The sequence below is a fragment of the Branchiostoma lanceolatum genome, chromosome 7 (assembly GCF_035083965.1).
Source record: "Branchiostoma lanceolatum isolate klBraLanc5 chromosome 7, klBraLanc5.hap2, whole genome shotgun sequence".
Taxonomy (NCBI): Eukaryota; Metazoa; Chordata; class Leptocardii; order Amphioxiformes; family Branchiostomatidae; genus Branchiostoma; species Branchiostoma lanceolatum.
The window spans coordinates 4,135,389-4,160,777 of NC_089728.1; the positions used below are offsets into that span (position 1 = coordinate 4,135,389).

General features: G+C 43.1%; 1 protein-coding gene across 1 annotated transcript; it reads right to left on the reverse strand.

Annotated features, from left to right (window-relative positions):
• Window positions 1–8,200: 8,200 nt before the first annotated feature.
• On the reverse strand, window positions 8,201–12,586 carry LOC136438644 (forkhead box protein Q1-like). Its single transcript, XM_066433548.1, has 2 exons — window positions 11,801–12,586; window positions 8,201–11,279 (listed from the first exon to the last, which is right to left on the reverse strand). The coding sequence occupies exons 1-2, from the start codon at window positions 12,272–12,274 to the stop codon at window positions 10,692–10,694; spliced, it is 1,062 nt and encodes a 353-aa protein (XP_066289645.1). The 5' UTR covers window positions 12,275–12,586; the 3' UTR covers window positions 8,201–10,691.
• Window positions 12,587–25,389: the final 12,803 nt, after the last annotated feature.

Genomic DNA, 25,389 nt, shown 5'->3' on the forward strand with positions numbered 1-25,389 from the left:
CACTTATACATGTTTATTTCATAATGAGGTCAACTTTTGTTTAGCCCAACTTTCGCACGTTCGCATCAGTTTTGGGGTGCCCAGAGGATGCCATCCATGTAATCAAACCAGTATAGCCTTACTGGTTTGATTTCCTCAAAGACAATTTCGTCAATTTCCTCAAAGACACAGACTAGGAAAAAGAAAAAAGAGTAGGGGTTCTTGCCGGTGTATGTGAGTGGATCAGATATGTCTGTCCGGATATGCAGCTTGTATTGTTTACTACAAACCTGGTGTGTTGCGCCTTGAGGCGGTTTACCGGGTAAGCAATACAAAGAAACAAACAAACAAACAAGCAAGCAAACAGACTTGTTTTCCTCTTACCAAAAGAATGATAGCTGGAAAATAATTTCTATTTAAACACTCCATATGGGTTAATACATGTATGCATCTATCACGTAGAAAGTGACATTTAGTGCTCGATGTGGGTCCACGGTACCAATTGCCGCACGGGACGAGTGAATGATCGCACGATCACTGAGGGCATTCTTGGGATGGTCGTGCATGTGTCGCACATAGTTCAGTTGTCTTGTCTTGTTGGTGGCTGGTTCTGTCACAACCATACGACAAGGCTCTACATCTACATCTACATTGTTATACCCCCATATAGCCCCATCAGGGGCAACGGAGGGGGGGGGACTGAGTTGAGGTCCCGGGCTAAGGCGGGCAGGCCTCTAGCCTGGCACGGAACGACTCAACGGTGGGAGCCGTCACAACCGTGCCAGGCAGGGCATTCCACAGGGGAATAGTACGGGGGAAGTATGAGTGTTTGTATGTGTGTTAAACTTGAGGTGGCGGCTCCACCGGGTTGCCTTGTATTCGATCCATCATCGATAATAGAAATGAACTTTATTGTGGTAACTCTTTGATCTGTTCCTTTGGCTGATTTTCGGTACTTTTTCACATCCTCAAACGAGACCATGTGTCTCAAGCGCATGTGTGTAAAAATCTCCCGACAGTCGGGGTAACAAAGTCAACGTAATGAAACACGTACTGAAACGAGCTAAATCACACTTTGAATTCTCTAACTATCCTATTACACCACTTCCGCCTGTTACATCTTGACATTGACTAAGATATTCCAACTGCGAACACACACCAAGACAAACAAACAAACACACCAACTACAGTACCTCCATTTCAACGAAGGTAACAATGTAGTTACGCCATTCTTACACTTGTCAGACCCAGCCCCGCTACTTCCCTTTTTCACGGACAATTTCTCATCTATTCCTGCCTACATTTACAAGAAAGAAAGACACTTTGTACCGTCTGTTGTCCCAACACGCTCACCCCACCTTAGCAACTCCACGTGCGCGCCCACGCCCCACCTTGCCGCGCCCATCTCAGCTGGTCATTCCGTGAAACCGCACGGAAAAAAAGAAACACAGACGTGACCGCGTTATGGTGCTCCAGTTTGGTACTTCCTCTGACTTTTCAATAGTGCGGCTGCTGACGTGATGTAGATGGAATGTTTAACTTTCCCTGAGGATTGAAAATAGACATACAAAATTCACAGATACGTTCCAATACGAAGTTTTGAAAGACACATTTCCCATCAGACTAGGGGCCCCAAAATCTAATCATTTCGAGGTCTCTCGAAGACCTAGCCAACATAACAAATATCAAGACAGTCCACTCAGATATTCTTGAGTTATCGTGTTGACAGACACACACACAAACCGACACACACACACACACACACACACACATACGAGCGCGCGCGCGCACACACACACAAACACACACACTCACACACAAAGTAAAACATAACCGTTCTTGGCAAAAGTAAATATCAATTGTATGTATAGGCCTGGTCACATTCGTAGCATGGTCGTCCTACGATCGCAAACCGAGGGCATTCTATAGATATTCGTGCTAGTGTCGTATCAAGTTCGGCGGTCTTGTTAAGGAAAAGGCTGCCTTTGATCGTTGTCGGCGCTTGGTTCTGTGGCAGTCTGTTTTGAAAAGTCTACGACATCAAAATCGCACGACGGATTTGACCGCGCTGTATGTGTCTTTGGTTTCCAAATTACCGGGGGAAAAAAACAGTTGTTAAAGGGGTAGTCAGATTAAAGTATCTTGGGTAAATATTTTTTCTGCTGTCTTAAGTTTGGCTTGATGTGTTTAACCTTGCATCAAAGTTGTTGTTAAGTTGAACTATTGTGTGTTAAAGAGTAGACTGAGTAAAAACACTGCCAAACCAACCGACCTGAGCTCGTCTTAACAGATGAATAACGTTGATGAAAAATGTGAATGAAATTCAGTGAGTGTGCATTGTCATTGTGTGTGGACCAAAAGGTTTAGATGGTTATCATATCAAAACATCTCCAAGTGTTTGTCTTGTCACAAGTCGACCGGACAAGTTATGTTAGCTTCTTTTGCGACCATTCTGGTGTCTTAAGTTTGGCTTTATGTGTTTTAAATTCGTTATTATGCTAAGGTTTCTTCAAAACATTATTCAACAAGAGTTCTACGACCTCATACCTTCGCGAAATGATTTTGACCTTTATGACTGACGTATTAGGAGTGTTTTTCATCAATCAAAAATCATACCAGTTGATCCTCCTCACCCAAATAACATAAGTTGTCCAAACCTCCTTGTTATGATTATGAGCTTAACAAAGAAGGTTATGCTAACATTTTTCATCAATAATGCAAATAAGCTCCTTATTAGCATAATTTGATTCAATGGTGTTCACATTCACACAACTTCTAAATGCTACAAGTATGAAATTGCCGTTATTTACTAGTATGGAATGATAGTAGTTTCTCATGAATTATGCAAAATAGGCCTACATTTGCATAATTTCTATCTATTGACATTCCTCTCTTCCTCAGTTACAAATGTCACATATTTGAATAGTCATATCATGGAACACAGCAGGTTTTTAAAATTGCCTCATTAATTATAATCTGATTTGCATAATTATCATCCAATCATACAAAGCATCACATAAGCTATCTACATACCAAAAATCATGACCATCCATCAAGCCCATCTCGAGTTATATTATTTTCTCATTAATTATGTAAATGAGGTTCTCATTTGCATAGCTGATATCCATTAATATTTCTCTCTTCCTCAGTTACATATGTCACATGTTTGCGAGTCCTATCATGGAAATTGATGAATGTATAAACTTTCCTCATTAATTATGCAAATTAGTTACTGATTTGCATAATAAGTATCCAATCATGTACATCATCGCTCAAGCTATGTACATGCAAAAAATCATGACCTTCCATCAAGCCCTTCTTGAGTTATTCCCTTTCAAAGTCTGAAGCAAAACCTACCCCTGCAGTTCCAAAAAAGTTGCTAGGGGGCCCAAACCTATACCACTTACTCTCTGCCCAACGAGCTATCTACCACTCAAAAATCAGTTCCATAGCATGTCCACAACACGAGATATCATAACATGAAGTTCCGCTGCAGTACCGTAACAAGCCGATAGGGGGCCCAAAATCTAATCATTTTCAGGTTTCATCGAGACCTACCAACATACCAAATACCAAGACAATCCTTCCAAGAATTCTCGACTTATCGTGTTCACTAACAGACACACAGACATGCTCGGTATTCCCATGCTGTCTCCAACAATACTATTCCTTTATTGGCTTTACGGCCATACAAGTTGCGTAATATAACATGTAAACCAACACATTGCGCTCAGAGGGGACTTATGTCACGAACCCTACTTTGCCACAGAAGGGACTTAGAGACTGTCAACGGCTTCTTTATATAAACGTTTTCTTTTCAAATGTCAGTGTAGCGTCTTATTTTCCCGTTCACTTCGTAAAGTCATAGCGATATTCATCGATTTCTTACCAGTGACGCCAGGATAATTCTCACAATGCCGTTAAAGCCTTTAGGGCATGCCCCAGCGCAACCTTGGTCTTCCTGTCAATCGCCTCTTCCTTCTTAGATATAACATGGTTAACTCACCTACCCTGAACAACGTCCTTTTCCCATACTGTGACACACGAGTACTGCTGGTTCTCCCCGAGGTAAGGCAGTGTATATCCAATTTTGGTCTCCCCCCGCCCAATTCCACACCACTTTCTCCTAATACCTTTTCCCTACCCCTTCCGACATCTGACTTTTGCCTCGTCCACCACATTCCACACCAATGAATACAGCTGGCTGATAGCCAATTTTTCCCAATAACTGACGTCTCCCGCCTGACCCCTCATGACCAACTTTGCCCCCCATCTGTGACCCCATCAATATCCCCTGAAACAATACACCCCACACGTCCCAACCAGAACGCATAGTAAAGCATACAATTGAACACATTTTTACACTTTTCTCGTTAATTATGCAAAACACTTTGCCCAAAATCTAATCATCTTGAGATTTGACACATACACACCGACACACCAACTACGACAACAAACCATCCAGGCGTTCTCGACTTATTCTGTTCACTAACAGACACACAGACAAGCACCGTCGCATAACCTTCTCGACGAAACCATTCGTCGCGAAGGTAACAAAGCTAAACCGTACTGTGAATCGTTTGTGCCGGCTCGATATGTGTGCTTAGCCTGCGTCCAAAGGGAAGATTTGATAATAGAAAACTTTGGCAAAACAACGCAGGACAAAAGTTGACGGTCCGAATTTCTGTATGCGTTGTTGATGCTGTCCTGGTAACTGTTGCCTTTACCGCCGTACTAGCGAGTGGCGTTATAACACGGAACACTGGTGCCGTGGGGATGTGTACCTTCTCTCTGCAAGACTTCCAAAGCTAACAATATTTCACTAGGTGTTGACCGCCGCCTTCCCGCGTGTCCATTCACTGAGTGTGCTTAATTGCCATGGCTCCGGACGTCAGGCGAGAACTGACCATTCCAAAGCCCAGCTGTTGACCAATACTAACAACAAGGCGTGTTTGTCTTAGCCAGTGAACATTCAAAACTTTACAGGGGAATATTGAGAAACAAAATAAGCCCGTTGTCGCCCTGTCAACTGTATGGTCTCAATTATTCTCTTTTTTTTTTTACTCATTCAGTGCATAGGGCAAACCCGAGACAACTGTGACAACTTAAGCTTTTAGTTCAATTCGTCGACTTCATATAAGTCAAACTCTGACAGTTTTTGGTACTGGAGCTATTGTGAATATCTGATTGCTCACTGTAAACCCATCCGCAGTGTGCCGAGTATATGTGTGCATGAACACGCGCTGGTTGCAAAGCAATCATTCGTTGATGTAAAACTGGACATTGATAGATCTTCATAATCATTTATCAATCAACACGCTGTGTTTCAAATTACGATATGTATAAAGGATCTTCTTGAATAAGACTCAAATGTTAAAGTGAATGTGCTCAAAAGGTTTACAGTTTATGGCCATGGCATAACAGGTGCATTGCAAATTCTTGCCCGAGAGCTAGTTGTAAGTAACAGGAAGACGACGAACAAACAACGGATAACAATATAACGTGTGACTACGTGTACTCTAGTCTACATACGGACTCTAAATTCTAACTTATTGGGTTCGACTTCTTTTTCTGAGACAGTGGAAGACGATTGATCGCACTTCTCCTATAATGTGTGGGTTCTTTGATGTTAATTAAAAGGTTGGCAGTTTTCTCTTTGTCTCTAAACGTGGAAAAGTTAGGATGAAATCTAGTGGCATCTGGAGATCCTTTCGTTCGTGATCCTAGAACGGACGGTTTGAAATAACATGTATCACTTCTTCCACCATAACGTTTTGAAGTTGAACAAAGCTTGGAGAAGACCACGCCACTTTGTTAATCTAGTATCCTATCCATTCATGGCTCTACAGTGAGTAACACGCCAGTTTAGATGTGACACCATATACAGAAGCATTTCCTATATACAACAAGGGAAGGATGGAGACCATTGAAACTCACAGCACGCGCCATGTAGCGTGGCCCCCACCCAGCTCCTCCTTTTTGTACACCCGTGCAGGTGCGTTGAGCGAACAAAAAGACAAATGTTTCTGTTTTAACCAGGTTTTGTTCATCGTTGTATTCTTTGATTTATTTTGGTTGTTATTTTTCATAATGTTTACGGCTTTTAGCTAAGTTATCACCAGGCCACCGAGTGCATCGTTTGACAAAACAATCATGCAGTTAAGAAAACTTTTTTTACCTCATTTTAAACGTACTCGTCGCATGTTAGCTTACTTTATCTGAAGGGCTATGCTTATATCTAAATTTAGAGGTTTGTTGCTTCTTAAATATTGATAGGACGGTATCGCTCCTCTTAAGGTGTTTGCATCTTAAGGTTCTAAACTACTTAAAACACAAAGGTGCTAAAACCTTAAGTATACTGCGCGCACATTCGTCGTAGGTCGTCGTTTTGATGTCGTAGAATTTTCAAGTAGGCTGTGACAGAACCAACCACTGGCAAGGATCTTAAGACAGCATTTTTTGTAACAAGACAGCTGAATTTTGTTCGACACATGCACGACCATCCCAGGAATTCCCTGTGTTTGTGATCGTACTACGATCATACGACGGCGAACGCGAACAGGCCCATAGGCTGCAGTGCGGCCCATTTTTAACTCGTATCACCCATATCACCACCCCGTCCCTTCTCCTAATTGTGTCCACTGCGTTTCTACATAATAATAAGTTTATTGCAAATTCCTGCCCGAAGGCTAATTGCAAATAACATACATAAAAGAACAGGGTACAAAACAGTTATACAAGCGGCTAAACTAGATTATACAAACGTAATTGTCTATAACTAGGATTTGACTTCTCTTTTGTAAGCAATGGAAGACGTAATGTCCCACCTTTTCTATAATTTGTTGGGTTTTGGTAGGTAAAAGAAGAATAGTATTTTCTTTGTCTGTAAGCTTCGAGAAATTCGGATAGATTTTACTGGTCTGAATAGACAACTCATTTCGTGCATAATCATGAAATGAACAGTTTGAAATAAAGTGTATTAACCAATGGCTCAAAACAGAACAATAATCGTCTCACTAACACTCCGCACACACGTAATGCCATTCCAACGCCTGTCGGACCCAGAGCAACGTTTGCCCTGTAAACTCCTTAACCCAACAGTTCAAGCGATAAGTTTGATCGGTCCGAGATAACATCTAACCTATTTTATTAAAGAAAACGAAGGTACGCCCCCACGACAAACCCTCGCTGACAGCTTTGACAGAAGTGTTGTGTACATGTTCCTGTAGCAAAGTCGACTCCATCAAAACAACCCTAATGGCGGTTTTAAAGAAGTGACACAGTCTAATGTACGCTGGTGGACTACTGTTGTATCTGGCACCGTTACCTGACAAAGCCAAAGTCACCAGCTACACTGTCTTTACAACTGGTAATTGCGTGGTAATGGCCATGTACATAATAAGATGGCGTTTACATTGAGGTCTGGGCATTGAAGGATTGCCATGTACACATACACTGTAAAAGTTGTCTGACTGCTTTACGACATTAAGCTTCCGCTAAGACGTGCAGCGGTCATTCCTTGAGTGTTTCAGGCTTATTTCTGAGAGGCATAGCTTAGTGATAGACAAGTCTTTTGTTTACTAGGAGTGAAGAGCAGAAATCTTTACCTTTGCAATGGACGAAAATTCATACTTCTTTTAAGCTAACTTCAACACTTACATTCGAAACCTGGCATTCTGTAGTGTCTCGACAGCAGCGTGGCTCGCATGTTTATGTGACCATCACGTTAAGTGGATGATAAAGCATTTGCAAAACATTTAGTTTGAAGCTTGAACCATTTACTAAACAAAAGTAATATTTTATCACAAAGCTAAAGGACAAGGGCTAGGGAGCGTTTGTAAACTACGGGTAAGTTATTGAGAGAACCCAAGTGGCTTTGTCTCTGGACTCGGTGGTGGCAACAAAATAGTCGAAACTGGAAAAATTGTTGATACTTTGGGTTTATCCGATCAGAAAAGGACGACTTTGTCACCACATGAGTGTTGTGGAAGACTTGGTGACTCACAGGAAAGCCAAGTGGTTGACGAGCAGCTATGAGCTCACCCCGCCAACACTGAGCCCCGCCAGTACACATATACATACGTACATCAGTCTGACACATTCTTCACGCAGACGACATCTGCCTAGAAACCCTCCCCAGCTAACAAACACTCACACGGGTTGGGCCGGACACTTCCCACTCATAATCAACAAAACACATCAGGAACACGACAAGAGGTGATGAACTTGTATATGGATGGTTTATTTTGGGTCGGAGTTGCCCACGTGTCTGTGTGTGTGGCTAGGCCGCCGGAGGGCCTTACCCAGTGGGCCGTTACAAGAGCCATGGCAAGAGGAACAACACAACAAAGTTTTCAACAGATCAACAATGTGGTTTAGCGAAACAGATAAGTGGTAAAGATACGTGTCAAACGTTAAAACACAATTCTAACGTTCTTTTTTTGTTTTGGCACAGCATAAGTCAATAGACTACGTACAAGTAATACAATTATATTGCAAAGATAATATATTACAATCAAACATTGTTTAACACTTGGAATGTTCTTGTGAGAGCGATAGCATTTACAAAGGAGTTTGTGGAATAAGTGATGGAAATATAGTACGGACTTTTCCTTCCGTTACACGCAGGCAAGCTAAGGAAAACATATAGTTTACAACATTGATGTGAGGCACGCCACAAATATAGATATAGAATAATACAACATCAAGTCTGCTATACCGCTAAGAGTTAACAACAAAGAACAGATTGCATAGATATAGGACTGGCCTGCGGTCGATGTTCAATTTTGCACGTCGTATAACGTTTGATAGACACGACGTTTGTGTTCATGTTTGTCCATCGACTGTATCCGCACTTCGCCTTTTTATGCTCAAAGAATTGTCAAATTTTAGAAAATATTCGAAGGACAACTTTTGATGGTGAAGCTAGAATAAACGGCTATTTGCAAGGTAAACGAAATGTTTCGAAATTTGCACGTTCTACTTCCAAGTCGAGAGAACGTGTCAAGAATTCCGTGATATATGCCAACCTAACGGTCGTCATACGTGTGTCGCTATAGAATTTGGCGAAACATTTTCAGTAGTTCAGTTAGAGGCAGCGAACCCTACTTCCTCTGACTGCGCTATTTTCCTGCTGACTCACATGTATACGTACAGGTAAATAACACACACACGCCTAAGTCCGTAACAAAGATTTCAGGCGCACCCAATATTTGCCTTCTCTCAATATTTCACCAGTAAGGAAAAATGGAAGTACACATGGTTTATCTAACTCAGTTATTCGATACCGGTTTGATTTCAGGCGGGACAAAAACTCGGGATATTCGATCTAGGTTGTAGCTACGCTCAGGATGTTTACAAGTCAAATGGTGCAAGCGACACTACGGAGAAGTAAGCTACTGTCATTCTCAAACACTCCCTAAATCCTGCCAAAAGCGAGAACAGAAACACTAACGTTTTGTGGAGAGAAAAAAAACACAGAGAATTTTTTTTTTAAATCTGGTGATTCTGCGGAGAATGAAGGATGGTGTGGAAAAAAGAACACACAGGCGTCACCCGTGGTACAGGTGCAGTTTCGGGCTACAATACACCAAGAGCCCGCCCGATTCGCTTGCTGTCACCCCATTCACCGAAGACTTGTTCACGCACACGGCAGGACATGTCCGCTGTGATAGAATTACCTCATACGAAAAACAAGTTTTTCTGTAGCGATTATACTAGGACTTGTAATCACAAAATACTTCAAACAAGTGGGTCCTACCGTTACAAAAGGTCGATATTTCGTTTCCAGCACTTCAAAATTGAGCACTTTTTGTCAGTGGAAGCGGACAAAACTGTCGAGCTGTCCCGGGCGTCTAAAATTTCTGCGTAAACGCCATTCGGCGAAACGCGCCCTGGAGAGGGCTAGCTGTACCGTGTCTGTTCTACAAGTAGAATAACACAGAAGAATGCTGTATTTTGTATGCAGCATTGTAATTACATGGCATCAATGACATTTGCTTCCAAATCTTCAAGTATGGAAGCGAAGAGATTCGCTGGTAACGATTGAAATAATTGCTTCAACATTGCGATCCAAAAAGTACTAGAGTGTGTTGTTAATTCATATCCTGATAGTCGACAAAGACAGAATTTACTAAAGAGCACTTCTACACATCAACATAACATCTTAAGTTTCAATCTACTTGAGAGTTGAGCACTCTCAGATTAAAAACCAGGTCTAGAAAACCGGACATTCCTAACACAGAGTTGTGTTGTGGTCGTTATGATAATAATAGTGACAAAATACAACAAATTCTACCGTACATTCAATACAGACTAACAAAAAAGCTGCCTGAGCTCGTTGTGTATATACCTTTAAAAATGATTTACGTCAAATCATAGGTAAGTACACGGCAATTAATGTAAATAGTTCTGGTCTACACGATTTCTTAATCCAAAAATACTCAAACCAAATCCAGCTTGGTCTAACAACATTACAGGCTTTGTGATTAAGGAGGGGGACAGCACGTTCGATAAATAGAACCGCGGTCGCCGGTCTTGGTCCACACTATACCTATCAAAATTATTTACACCTCACATTCTGTTACCAAATTAGAGTTCATTTCAAGAGGAACAATTGTCAAGAGACATACATTGAGTTCTTTTGTCAGAAATTAAGACTTCTGACAAGCGTCGAATATACAACAAGTTCGCGTCGGCTGAGTCCATAGAGTTTAGGACGCGTTCAAAGTGGCAACGTTGAAAGTGTACCTGTGTTGCGGCGAGGGTGTGTGGAGGTTCGCCGTGGTCATCGGGAGCGTCACCGGGACGTGGTGGGCGAGGAAGCCGGCGTGCTGGAGCCCAGCGCCGCGGAGCGCCTCCATCTGGTACCGGTAGAGCGGCAGGACGGTCGCGCCGGCGGGGTAGATCGCGTTGGGCGCCGCCAGCCCCATGTGAGGAGCCGCCGAGCAAGGTATCGGCTTGACCGGCTCGCAAATGCCGTGGTTTCTCTTCGGGATCAAACTCTGCCACGCCGGGTGTAGATGCTGGCCCGCCGTGATGGTTTTCGGGGAGTCCGTGTACTTGTAGTCCGGCTTGCTAAGGATGGCGTCGATGGAAAAGCTGCTGTTGAGTTTCGGTGAGCGCTTCTCGGCCTCTGCCTTCTCCTCGGCTAGCCGGGCGGCGGCAGCCTTGCGGCTGGACTTGCGGTTGATCCTCTTTCTGCGGCGGCGGAAGACCCCGTCGGCGAAGGTGTACTCGGAGTTGGGGTTGATGGTCCAGTAGTTGTCCTTGCCCCATGGACGGGACGGGTCGCGAAGCACCTGTACCAATGCACAATACAACATAAACCATAAGTCCAGACGCACAGATAATATAAGTCCAAACGCAAAATTAATGGTTTAAAAAAATCAACGTGATTCTAAAACTCTGACAGCAAATCACTTTTCGATGCAAGTAGAAATTTTGATGATGAAAACGACAGATTGGCCAAACAACTTTTGATCCCTTAACATGTCTTTCACGACACTTTGGCCGTTGCTTCACATTCTATTAAGACAGGTTTCCAGAAACATGAAATAGAATAAAGTTCTCCCCATGAAAATAACCCAGAAGACGAGCCCAAGTTGGTTGCCAAGAAATCGTGATTCACTTCTACATCAGAGCAGCGACACTTTTGCAATAAAAAACTGAAAAAATTACCAAAGAGATTCTATGTCCTCTTTTCCGTGCTTTAAGTACAGGTTCTTTCATTGTACTAAACTAAACCTCTAAAGTTACTGAGAGTGTTGCTAAGAATCATATATTCAACATTTATCATAATCATTAGTGATGATGAAGTTACCTTGGTGAAGCACTCGTTGAGGCTGAGGTTGTGTCGGACGGAGTTTCTCCAGCCTGTGTAGGGCCCACGGAAGAACTCGAACTTCTTCATCAGGTAATCGTTAATCTCCGCCAGAGTCAGGCGGTTGTTCTGCGAGTCTCGGATGGCCATGGCGATCAGGGCGATGTAGGAAAACGGCGGCTTGGGCCGGCGGTGGTACGTAGGCTTCACACACTTGCCGTCGATGCTGTTGGCTTCGGCGGAGTTGTTCTCGGTCAGGGAATCGGCCGGGCTCGGGACGACGTCGTTGTCGGACTCCCTCGCCGACGACTCGTCCTCGGGAGGAGAGCCGCACGGCCCCGAGGGGGACAGCGCTGTCTCTTCGGTGTCGTGGTCGTCCATCGACTCGACGTCGACGAGCCCGTCGGTTTCTTCCCGCGGTAGTGGGTCTACCACAGGGATTGTCAGTTGTTGTGGTTCGTGGTGGTTTTCCATGTCTTAAGATCGGAAGACTGGCGTCGGATCAAAAAAGTTCTCAATGTCTGAGCGGTAAAGGCGATTTTCTCCGCGAGTGAGCAGAGCAGTCGGCGGTCTCCCGAACGGAGGGTTGTCGGGAGGTAGTGGCAGTGGGAGCGGGGGGCGTACTAAGGTCGGTCCGGTAAGACGGACTCCGTTAAGACAGTCTCAGCAGCAGGTACAGGGTCGTTGCGTCAGGTGAGACCAGAGTGTGCGGTATGCTGTGCGTCGCTAACACCTGGGACAGTTTATCACAGCGCCAGGTAGAACACACGGGGCCGGGATGACGTCACGCCCAATCCATACCCAGGTTTGCTCGGGTGTCACATGTAGCCCGCCCACCCGGCCTAATGTGTTATCTGACACCCCGGGCATTCTTATGATAATACAGGGGGAGGGGATACACAACCACTTGTCCCTCCTCCTCAACTACGGCACAAATTCACACTTACACCCCTTCCTAAATAACAACGATCCCGCCTGTACACATTCCAAACTCTGCTAAGTCCCCACCAGGGTAACACTTGTCTCTAATCGATTATTCAGTACAGAGTAGGTGGTTGAAATTCCCAATGATTCCCGAGTAGCGTAAACAACAGCGCAGATAAAGATACACAGCGACAAAGCTTGGCAATCGAACTGGAGCTGAGATATCCAAACATTGGGCCAGGGGGTAACAACGGTAAACAAGAAACCAGAAACAGTTCCAAACACGAGTCTGGTCTGGGGAGTCGACTGAAAACCTCGACAAACTAACCACAAGGCTACACAACAGAACACTTGAAATTACTGAGACTTTTTGTCGTCGAATTTTCCCGTCAATCTCCTTGCTGCCCTTGTCTAAACCAATCATAGACTAACGAAACCCTAGCGTCAGAATTTACAAATAAAACAGAAATATTGGGTGATCTTGTGGATCAAAAACGCATAAAAAATAAAAGGACTATCAGCGAGAACTATTGGGTAATTTTGGTCAGGATTCCAAAGCGCTACCTAACTCGCCCGGGTGGTGTTATCGTGCATTGATGTGTACTTTTCGTGTCGTTTGTTTTTAATTGACGCATCAAACACTTGAGTAAACGGTAATTTAGCTCTGATAGACACCTTTGATCCCGGCTGTGGTGACTACTAAACACAGGGAGAGGATTGTGAACATTATTAATAACCTCGACCCGCTTGTCAAATCACAGATAACGGCGTGCACGATCGTTCTATATCACCGATAAAACCCACCGCTTAAAACAAAATAGATATGGAGAATAATAAAGAACTGATTAAATTGTCAAAGAACAAATCTCGCTAATGTTTCACAAACTGGGCGTACGTAAATTACCGACATTTAGATATTTGTTTAATGTTCTTGTGTACACTGTTCTGCCAGAAAATATATGTAGTTATCAGATGGTAATTGTAAACGCGTTACCAAGTCCAGCCTTTGTGTTTCTGGTATTTGACAGGTAGATATAAATCATATAGGGCACCGATCGATTAAAGTATGCATCTATCAGCAAAAAAAACAGTGGGGCACTGTGCCTCGGCATGTTTTTTTTGTATGGAAAACTTCCACAGTTTTAACATACAGTAGGTATTTTCAGAACGGTCATTTGTTAGTTGGGACGTTCTCGTGAATGTGTGACAGGTTGACAGATTTTGAATACTTTTGGTGCCAATTGTCCATGATTACGCCCCCCCCCATCCCCATCCTTGACTGGATCTAATTTGATAAGTGCACCGGCAAAGGTAATGCATGTTCTATCCGGGTGATGTAATTACTACAACTGTTGGCAATGTTTCAGTAGTTGATCTGTAGTTGGAATTCTTCCGGGCGCTCAAACACTCCGTGAACTGATTTTTGTATTTTTTTCTTGTTGTATTGAGATATATCATATTGTTTTAGGTGATCATCACCTATTCAAGATGTCAACCCGGAGGCCAAGCTGTAAGGTTTGATCCACTCACACTGGGATGGACCCCTGCTCTTTTCGATAAGTGCGGCAGGGTGTGGCCCTCCTCAACCACGGGACCACTGGGCTTTATGTCCGGTCTGAAAGGACGTCCCTAACCGAAGCTAGACACGCATTTTCACCTGAGTAGAGTAAGGAAATAGATGTCAAGTCAAGTCAAGTCAAAGCTTTTATTTTCCTTCGAATGCTTGTTCGGCCACACAGGCCGCTTTTCAACAAGGTCGAAGTAAAGTGCCTTTCTCTAGGCCATAACAACCCTAACCACAGGGTCCACCTTGCCACCTTAAGAACTCATGTCTTGCTACATATGATTGTAATATCGGTTCGTTCGTTGTAGGTTTTGTTTTGTACATTGTCAAATTTCATTTTTGCGAAATGCGTTTCTATTGTTATTTTTACATATACTAACGTTTAGTTACAATATAGGGGACGAGTCGTTTAAGGATCGAGGTGGTGCATGTATTTCATCCCCAAACAATTCTTCCTGGTTTGTCCCTGTGCTGTTCCGTCACAGTATTAAACGTATTGCCTTTCTTACGTAAGCTAACAAAAATGGGGCCGGCAGAGATCAGGCTTAGGAAACAAATATTGCACTGTGTCTCCGTCCCGACTTAGTCCTAGTCCTTTTCCAACAGGTGGTTAAAGGCAAGACGACAAAACGTCTTACCACAAGAAGGATAATCTGCTTAACTTCCGGATTTCACATCCCTGGATCTCCTGTGGGAAGAATGGACAATAAAGCGTAGAGCTGGAGTCAGTGGTCCATAGTTAACCTGGGGACTTAACCAGCGTGCGGTCGGTTAGTAGAATCGTCCCGTGTCTGCTTTTTCCGTATCTAGTAACAGAATTCTAAGCTAGGGGCTGTTGCCTTCTTCTTCCATTTGGTAAAACTCATATCCAATGTCGTAGGGTAGGCGGGAAAAAAATACGCTAGTTTTCTTGTATATTATTGATTAGACCGGTCAACTTCGTCGTACGGTTGTCGCTTTTTCCGTATCTAGTAACAGAAGCTAGGGGCTGCTGCCTTCTTCTTCCATTTGGTAAAAACTCATATCCAATGTCTTATGATAGGCGGGAAAAAGACGCTAGTTTTCTTGTATATTATTGATGAGACCTTCCGGGCCCAGTCAACTTCGTCGTACGATCATAAAACTGAGAGCATTCTTGGGATAGGGTAATCGTGCATGCGCAGTACATAAGTCAGCGCTCTTGTTACGAAAAAGCCGGCTTGTCTTGAAAATTAAAAAAAAATCAAAATCGCATGCACACGACAGCTCTACTACGATTGTGACCGTGCCGTAAGACTACCGAATGCCCTCATTAAGCCATACCCTGGTATAAATAACCTACCCGTGAACACCCATGCCGAAACGTACTCTCCAAGCAGAGGGGTTCCGGCTGTTTTTGACGTGTTTTTAGGCGTTTTTGTCGGGCTTTCTACTTTGTAATGTTTTGTGTGTCGTGGGTTGGCGACACACACAAAAATACAAACTAGAAACCCCGACAAAAACGCCTAAAACACGACAAAAATCAGATGGAACCCCTCTGCTTGGAGAGTAGCAGAAACGTGCGTAGTTTTCAAAGCCCCCTTTCCATCCACTAGACGGCGATCGCTGAGCGACCGTACAGCGACCAAAATTCTAGACCTGCCATGGTGATGCTGAAACCTGTGAGACTACCAGAAGACACCAAAATAAACAAACAACAACAACAAAACACTCCAGCTGCGGCAGGTGTTGGCGACATCTATGGAGGAGAAGAATTCGGTTATGCTACATCAGTAATCCTCGGGTCTTTATCGTGTTGTTTACACAGGGTTGGTTACCGCTTAATTGATAAAACGATAAATAAACAGGAAGATTATCTTTATCTTCTCTATCCTTAGAAATACAATCGGAGCAAAAACAAAAGACTGCTGGCTACTGCTGGGATTTCCACTGTATCATAGTAGAGTTTCATGAAATAACATACATATCACAACTCAGACTCAGAACATACCAACATAGAATGTACATAACGGTTATATGACTGAACCCCGACTATATTACTGCATATATTCTATAGGGGGTTTTAAGAACATGCAACGTTGATATAGATTAATCTAATGAAGATGTAACTGGGCAAAAACTTGATCAGAAAGCCACAGGACATGGATTGATAATTAGCAGCTCGTTTTTGGGGTGGATACGACATATCTCAAACAGGAAGAGAGAAAAAAGCTTCCCGTATTTGTCTGTTATCCATAGTCTCATCTGAAATACAAATTGTTTGTTCCAGAAGCCGTGAAAATTTATAAGCTAGTGAATAAACAAGTACGGGGATCCAAATAAACTACCAATGGACACCATGCTGAAACGTACGTAGTTTTCAAAGCCTCTTTCCACTAGACGACGGTCGCTGAGCGGCCGTACAGCGACCAGAATTTGACTTCTGTGACCCTAGCTTGATTTCATATGTGGATCATGATGCAAGATGTGAAAGGATGATTTAGAAAATAAACATACAAAACATTTAAAAAATTGTTCTTAATCTATAGAATTCGTTGAGCAATAGGTCGCTTTGGTCGTCCAGTGGCCGCAGTGCGGTCGCAGCCTCTAGACTCGTGGAAATGGGATGTAAGCACTACAGTAGTTTGTTATCTTACATCGCGGGGTCAACAGTGCAGTTCAGAATATCAATGGTTCCGATATGTGTAAATGTCATCAGCGATGGCTGCTGATAGTCGTCACAGTTCCCTACCCTTACACACTGTAATCCAGCGATAGTGGACGATATCTTCACACCCTGTGGCCTAAACCTGGTGGCGGTGGTCCCAGACTAACCCCCTCCCATTTGCTTCAATAAACAGATTCTGACTGTCCATCATAATTAGCAATTCAACCACAATGATGATAGTATGGCAATTAGCAGTTCGACCAATGAAACGATGGCCGTATGTTCGTCTAATCTTAGCGTTTTTATGCTTTCATTTTGCATTTGTACGTTTTAACGGAGGTGGGCGGATCTATTGGATCGGTCTATTCTAAACTTGTTCCTGGCGGTATTCAGAAAATTTAAAGAATAACATTGCAGTAGTCACAAAATTAATTTGTTCTGCTTTTTATGTCATCAGAGGAACAAATACATAGAACTAGCACCGTGCGGGAAAAGATGTGACAACGACTTGTGTAGGATTAGTTTTCATACCAATTTTCTGATAACATATCGTCTATAAATCCCATACTCTTCACTTTTAGTCAGTTCTACCTACAAAACAGGACGGAAAGACATCAAGTATTTATAAGGCACATATACATATCACTTATCCGCTTTAAAACAACAGATCTAACGCGAGTTATTTCCAAAACTGCAAACACAGAGATCTAGAAGTGATATTTGTACATTCCTCCCCGCACTGCGTAAACTGTTTGGTTCGACTATCAGCGGGCGCGCTTTGAAATGGGTATTTAATGAACTAATAGCGCTGATATCTAGTAACTGGGCTATCTTGCACCCACATCGCCTATTCAGCAGGACTGGACGACATCTTAGCACTTTTTATCGGTGATTTTTCTGTCTTATCGCATCAAGCGCGGCTTTACTTAGGAACAAGAAGACGTAACGGAATGTCTTGGGAGAGAGGGGGTGTTCTTTTTACATCTTAAGAATTATTTTTCTGATAAGACGTAAATAAAGTAGGGTATGAATGTTATTTTAGTGTATTTTGTTTCTTCTTTTGTGCCCTTGACCCTTTTTTTCTAAAATCGGATACATGTTTGAAACAACAAGACTCCCCGGAATGTTTCGGGTGGGGTGGGGCTTTCTTCCTTTTCTTTAAGCGTACGGTTTTCTGATAAGAAGTAAGTGGAGTAGGTCATAGAATGCCATTGCTGCTTATTTTGTTGAGTTCAGACCTTGGCCCAGTCTTCCATTGCAAAATTGGATACGTTTTTAAACAACTAGACGCCATAGAACCCTATGGGGTATGGGGGGGGGGGTCTTCTAACCGTTACTTGTGTTGGTTTTCTGATAAGAAGCTGAATAGATAGGTGATAGAATATTCTTTTCCTCCGCTTTGCGTCTATTTCATTCAAAGCAGGGTCCTTGGCCCATTTCTTTTTTTCGGATAAAGATAAAGCCTGTTTACCGGACTCGTTTTGAGATGGTTCCCACGCCGAACATAACACTTAGTATTGTACCGAGGAATGTAGTGTTTAGTTGGGTAGGACAAACCGCGTGTACACTTGTGAGTTGTGACCTTCAAATGAGTGGGGTTTTTTTTTCGTAGCGACCAATACGTTATTCTAACGTAACTCAAAGTGATGGCTTTCTTGGGATATATAGACATGCATGTGGCGTGCAAAATTCAGCTGTCCTGTTACGGAAAAGACTGTCTTCGATCATTGTCGGCTGTTGGTTCTGTCACAGCCTGCCTGAAAATCATCAACATCAACGTCGAACAAATGTACGATGGCCTACGAAGAATGTGACCACGCCGTCATAATAGCAACCACATCTCCATCATCAACTTCTCTCGGACGGTGGCAAACAGTTGTCAGAATGTTTATCGTTATTTTCCATATCTCCACACCGTGTCCTTGGAATGGCCCCTATGATAAACTGTGCACACACTACCTGCCCCGTGTAGGCCCTACGTGTCAGCCTGGGTACACACGGTCTCAACAGCCCGGGCAGCGGCAGGGCACCCGTTTGGCACGATCAGACGACAAAACGTCTTCCAGCCATTAGAAGCCTTTCACTAATTGCAAGGAAATAAAACCTAAGAGAGACGTGGAGGCAAACACCGGTCGTACCATTAGCATCACACCGGAGACGTCGCCATGACGACAGACCGAAAAATCGTCCAGAAACTAAACATACGTCAAACGCACGACTTCTTCGCTACTATGATATACTAAAGGCTGCTGACAAAATAGGCGCCAGGCGTGATGGGAAAATAACTACGGGTTAATGAGTTAACGGGTCAGTTCCATCGTAGGTACGGGTCGGTTGGCTTTCGGCAGCGTTCGTATTTGAACCTGTCGCCCTTTTTCAACTGACTTGCAGGAAAGGGCAGGTTAGATACTAGCTTGTTAGCTCACCTTTTGTGGAAGAGAAGTCAGTTAGTTTGTCTAACTAGGGGGAGGGGCGGCGAGAGACGGACGCTACATCCAGGTAGCACTTCAACAGATCGTATCGCATAAGGTCGTGTTCGCGTATATAAGGATGATATACCGTCCATAGTTGCCAAATGTTGTGTTGGAAAAGATATTGTACGCAGCGGACAAAATTATGATGTAATGTTTACCAAACATCCAACAGAAACTGTGATGAATTTATAATATGTTGTAACTACGTGCAAGACAACAATTCCTGTCTGACTACACTTTATACAACCGATGTACCATGTTGGTCAGGGGTTAAAAGGTGTCTAGCAGTTGTTGACAGCTGACTTTCCCACTGATTATTGATAAAGACTAACAAGTCACCAGCCATGATGTTCTGGGACAGTGCTGAAAGAAGCGGGGGAATCGTGGGCCACATTTCTTCTTCCATTCAGAGCTGTGCGCAACTGCACGATGCGTCCATCGCCCGACGGCTAAGCGATGGTCAATCAATCTATGGCCTGGTGTGCTTACCTGAAAAATCCCCAAATTACATCACTTTGACACGAGTCATTGCCTGTTCGTCTTTCTCTGAAGCTACACCACTCAGACACTGGTGGTACCAATACGTGGGCTGTTTGCCATTGTTAGCTGTGCATCTCTGGTTACCATTGTCTAAGATATTCACTAAGAATTGATCCGTAAGAAGGCATTGCGTCAAATGCGTCCAAATGTAATGCTGAGATTTCGTTTTGATCCTTGAAATGAAGATAAATTTCATAGACATTTATTTCATGTAAGTGTTATATAAACCATGGTATCTTTCCGTTAGCTTTAGCTTAGTCTGTCACAGGTAAGCTCCTCTAGCCAGCATGTGTTAAGCAGAAGAAGAAAATCCAGTCGAAAGCCGGATTTCCCTCCCGTCCGTTCCACCTGAAAGCCTCCCATGGCGAGGTTTGCTGTACACAACCATCGGCCTCGCACAGAAATCGATAAAGTTTACAGTAATTCCCGCCGAACTGCTGGTCTAATTCAGCCTCCTCCTCAACACCTGCCATCTACACGACAGGTGGTTGGATTGAAAACACATCCAATTATCCTCACTGTAAGAGACAAAAATGCCAAATATTCCCTCATTGTAAGGGTATTGAGACAAAGAGAAAGACGGGTTTTCTTTGGAATAATTGTCAAGTTGTTCTCTATTCTCCGCCGCGATCTCCAAGTCAAAGCTCGCCACGCTTCCTAATTACCCGTGCGGACCCCCCTAATTGAAGACAACCAAAGCAGGCGGACTGCGCCAATATTTGACCCCGCACAAGTGGTGCTCGGCAGGCGGCGAGTTTGAACAGCGGGGCCGGCCAGGAAGGCAGCGGACCCAGGGTAAATTTGCGGCCGCCTCTCCTCCAACAATATAGCTGTCAGATGGAGGAACAGATAGGAGAGAACGCTCAGTACATCAACGGACAGTTAGCCACGGAGGAAACGGCACCGTATTTATTTACAAGCTAGAAATTGTACATTTTGTTCAATTAAAATCTAACCATTTGATTTATTTCTTCATGGTCTTTAAAAATGGTCAACATCAATTAGCTTGTTCATACATCATGACTGATCCAATATTTTTTGTAGCAGCAAAGTTGAGACGACTCTACATAAGATTTGCATATGTAGGGCACCGATAAGTCTTCAAGTTCCAGAAGGCCTCAAATGCTCTCCATACAGTACTGCATTTGGGACGCTAAGCTATAAGTGTGTCAATAACTCAAGTAAAGATCATTATAGTCGCCATCTCTGATCGTGCTATGATAAGGACGAATTACATGCTCTTTTCGACAGATTTTCACTTTTCTTTAGCAAAACTACAAGAGATTTATTTCAAGTGTATGTTGAAAAACAAAGATGTAATGTTGTTAGACAGTATCGACATGTGACGTCCGTTCGCACACGCCTGACCAACTCTGTATATCTAGCCGTGACAATGCGCTCATTTTCAGACGACCATTTCTGTCAGATGAGTCACAACGGAACTTGGCGGTTAGAAACGGGAACTTGATTTGTCCTGTCTCCCCCCGGCTACCTGTAGGACTTGTTAGATAAACACCCCAGGCGCATTTGAATGCTGAGTGGCTCCGAGCTGTTCAGTAAACATCATTAGCGGCATACACGGACGCAGCGCATTCACTGGTACCTTTCATCAAATGACACAGGTGTAATAGTTACACCTTTACAGACAGGTAAAGGTGCGACACATCATCTCACACAATTCTCGTTCCTAAATTTGGCGCTTGGTTTCTTTGTTTTTCTTGCCATCGCCCTTTCTGTGGTTCTTTTCATCAATCTAACCAAGTAACCAATCAACCAACCAACCAACCAACCAACCAACCAACCAACCAACCAACCAACCAAAACAAGTAATCTACCGACCGACTGACCAACTTTCGTCCTCAATTGATTACTGTAAAGGGGTTCGCGGTGGTAATATCTTCGTGGTTTTCGCGATGATCCCCTCACGGCGAACTTAGAACTACAGTGGACGCTCTATTTCTCCATACAGCGAAGTTTTACACATGGGAATCATTGCACTGTTCAGTCAAGGCTAAAACTAGATGTAACCTCAGAAACTATGGCTCACTGTAATTAACAGGACAGTTCCAGGATACCGCTTGTTACTTTATCCGTTGCAAACGTGTAGTTGGAATCACAAAAACCGGAAAATATTTTGAATTGTCGAAGCAACCGTGAACCCAATGTCTGGAACAGTCTACCACCAGACACACACACGGCCCCAACCATGGATTCCTTCAAGAAACTCTGAAGAAACAGAAATCAGAAATGGCCAGAAAGAACGGACGCGAACCATATGCAAGCGCTCACTCTTATGTATTGTGTACCATATACGTGTAATGATATGTGTATAGATTTATTAGGACTTTAAATCGTGGAAACTGTATCTTTGTTATATTTTGCCTGATCCTTATCTCTTCCCTCATGACCTCAGTGAAAAGCGGCCTGCAGGCTGATTTGAGCTTATCGTGATTAAATAAAGGTTCAAACAAACAAACAAACAAACAAACAAACAAACAAACAAGCAAGCAAATCACAAAAAGATGGATCCTGATTACGGTAATGACCACCATAGTGCTTAGAAGATACAGATAGTGAAATGGTAGTGATTTCGGCATGGACGATGTTGTAGCGATGAATTATGATGACAAAGACATTACTGCGTGCTAAGTCACCGGTAAAGAACGGATCCTTGAAAAAGAAAGCGTCTCCCCAAAACCCCCGACGCTTGGTCCATTTGTTATATAAACCGCCTCGAGCACTTTCCACTTCAGTCGGAAATGCGGTTTTTCCAAAGCGGGAGGAGATTTTGTTGTCAGACGGTATTTCAGTCGTGTATATTGTTTACACACGACAATGCAAACTAGCAGACGTATCTTAGAACCTCGAATCTAAGACTCTTAATCTTTCCTTGACTTGTCTTACAGTTTTTAGTGCCAAAACCGAGTTTGTTTCTTTTACCGCCGTCTTAAAATTCCGAGTCATGATCTCTTCCTCGGCTAAGCGGCTCTGATGACGTAAGGGAAAACCGTCGGTATTTTTTTCCAGCCAGTTGGTTTTTGCGCGTAAACTGATCTCACAATGGGAATACCTCCGCGCCAAAAGTGCAACACTTGACGATCAGATCCGAAATAACAAACTTTAGGTAAGTTGATTAGATTGAAAGGTGCTTGGTTTATTCAGTCTGCCAGCCGAAACCACTTGTCCGGGCTTTGCTCGACGAAAGGCTTTCAAGACGAGAGAACGCCCATTCGTCAATGACGGCGCGAAAGTAAGGAGAATATCATCACTTTTTCTAAAAACAGTTCCCTTTTGCAATTCTCATTGCTGCCTGGCAACCATCACACTACTAGCGGCCGGGTTAGTGAAACAGGGACGGTAGGAAGTAAGAAAAGCACACATGGATTGTTTATCAGTTTTCTTGAAGAGAAGAATTTGTAACCACCCGGGTGGAAAGAATGGTCTGAAGAGGTAAAAACTGGGCACTTCAAAGTATCCGGGTCTGTAAGGCCCCCGGGGACACAATCGCCACTTGTCGGCCGTTATGGCCACAGGACACCCCACCGTCGCCATGCTCTGAATGGACACGATGGCGGGTTAAAGGTCAAGAGGGGGGTAAGGGCTTTGTTTGGAAATTTGGGAAGGGATTGTGTGGCGTTTGCAGAGGCCCAAACTGTTTCAACTCCGGGCCGTTGTGAGAGGACATAAGAGTGCGGGGCAACGGTTATTTGGGCTGTGTATTAATTCCTCTTCATACACGTGGCAAGGCTGGCTTTTTGTTCTACAGGGCGACAAGAAGAGAAAGATCGATGGTGCTAAAGTAGCACTACCCAATGTCGTCCGAATTGTTCAGCCCGCCTTTTTTTTAACCGAGGACGACAGATCTAGAGTCAAACGTTTACAAAATATTGGAGAGAAATATCAGTTCTTATACAATGAATGGTCTGTTACTTTTTCTACGCCTGCCCAATGTCGTACGATTTGTTCGACATGCCGTTTTTTTTAAAACCGGCGACAGATCTAGAGCCAAACGTTTAACCAATATTGGACAGAAATGTCAGTTCTTATATACAAAGAACAATGCACGGTATGTAACTTTTTCTACGCTTATTTAAATTTATTTGTTCTAAGTGTGTTTTTTTTCAGCACTAGGATACGTTATAAAGTTTTTTTACATGATTTCCAGTCAAAATCCGCAACTTTGTAATAAAAAAAATTCGGACCTTTTTTTTCGGGCTAAAACATAGATTTGGAGCCTTCTGATGTCGTTTTCACCATATACACAACTTTGCCATTAAAAATCGAAACGCCATTTTACGCCATGCGAACAAACAGTTATACTGACTTCCCAATTGGGAGAAAACGATTTGAACCAGAACCAGATTTGGTTCAGAACGATTTGAAGCAGAGACGAACGACATAGATGCGTGTGCACTGACTCATTGTTTTTTCGTATATTCAACACACATTGTAAAGATGGCGACATCCATCCAGTATCGACCTCAGTCCGGTTTATCAGAGCCTCATCAAAGTATACTGTATACGCTGCGGCCGAGGCTCTGCGTAGGAGAATGCATTGGACAGCGATTGTCTGGATTCAGCACCAAGGACGGGGATAGCGGTGCCCGGGGTGGGGATGTAGATAGATAACTTTATTGCGCAACAATTGTACAAGATACAAAGTATGGCTGGTATATAACTACAGTTCTTTATTTATCTAAGGGCTAATCTACCTAATACAAGAGTGTATAGTATGTGTTTAGAATGGGTTTTTACAAACATTGGATGAATTTCTATTGTCTAAACATTCTTTAATATATTTTCCATATGTATTCCATGAATGCGTTGTCACATGTAAATATGTACTTTAAATCGGTGTTAGCAGTAACAAATTTCCAATTCTACAATCCACGTCGCCCATATACACCAATTAATACAGTGTAGGGTTTGCTATCACAAGCATGTAGGAAGGGGGTACATTTTGAGAATCTTAAAAGGATCGATATGATCCTAGAACATCTTGATTCTGGACCAAACGCTGGCTCATTCAGTGTTGTGTAGAGCAATGTAGATCATGATCTGTGCCGTAGTTCTTCCTTTCACATAAACAATCATCCACAACCACACTTACGATCATTTCCACAAAACTTTATTCGTAGTAAACGCGTTGGTAGTCATGAAAGTACAAAATCTCCGTAGCTGTGCTCTCTTCTTCCTATCAGTGTCACAATAATAAAAAGTTTTAACCAAACTTAGCCCAACGATATTCTGTTTGTACTACTGGCACTGATCAATGTGAACATATTTTACGGTTATGCATTTTATAAGACACTAGTATTTATGTACACTTCTCTGAGAATGCCGACTACGACAAACATCCCAATTTACTAATTTACAGAGATCATAAATAACAGCGCGGTGGAATACAAGCATTACAATTACATGTAGATTATCATGTTTACATACCACGGGCTTCCATCCA

Bases quoted from the DNA above. Each gene is read 5' to 3' on its own strand.
- LOC136438644 (XM_066433548.1), bottom strand. From the start codon at position 12,274: ATGGAAAACCACCACGAACCACAACAACTGACAATCCCTGTGGTAGAC. The intron at 11,280-11,800 runs GTAACTTCATCA...GCATTGGTACAG, and splicing joins TCAACGAGTGCTTCACCAAG to GTGCTTCGCGACCCGTCCCG.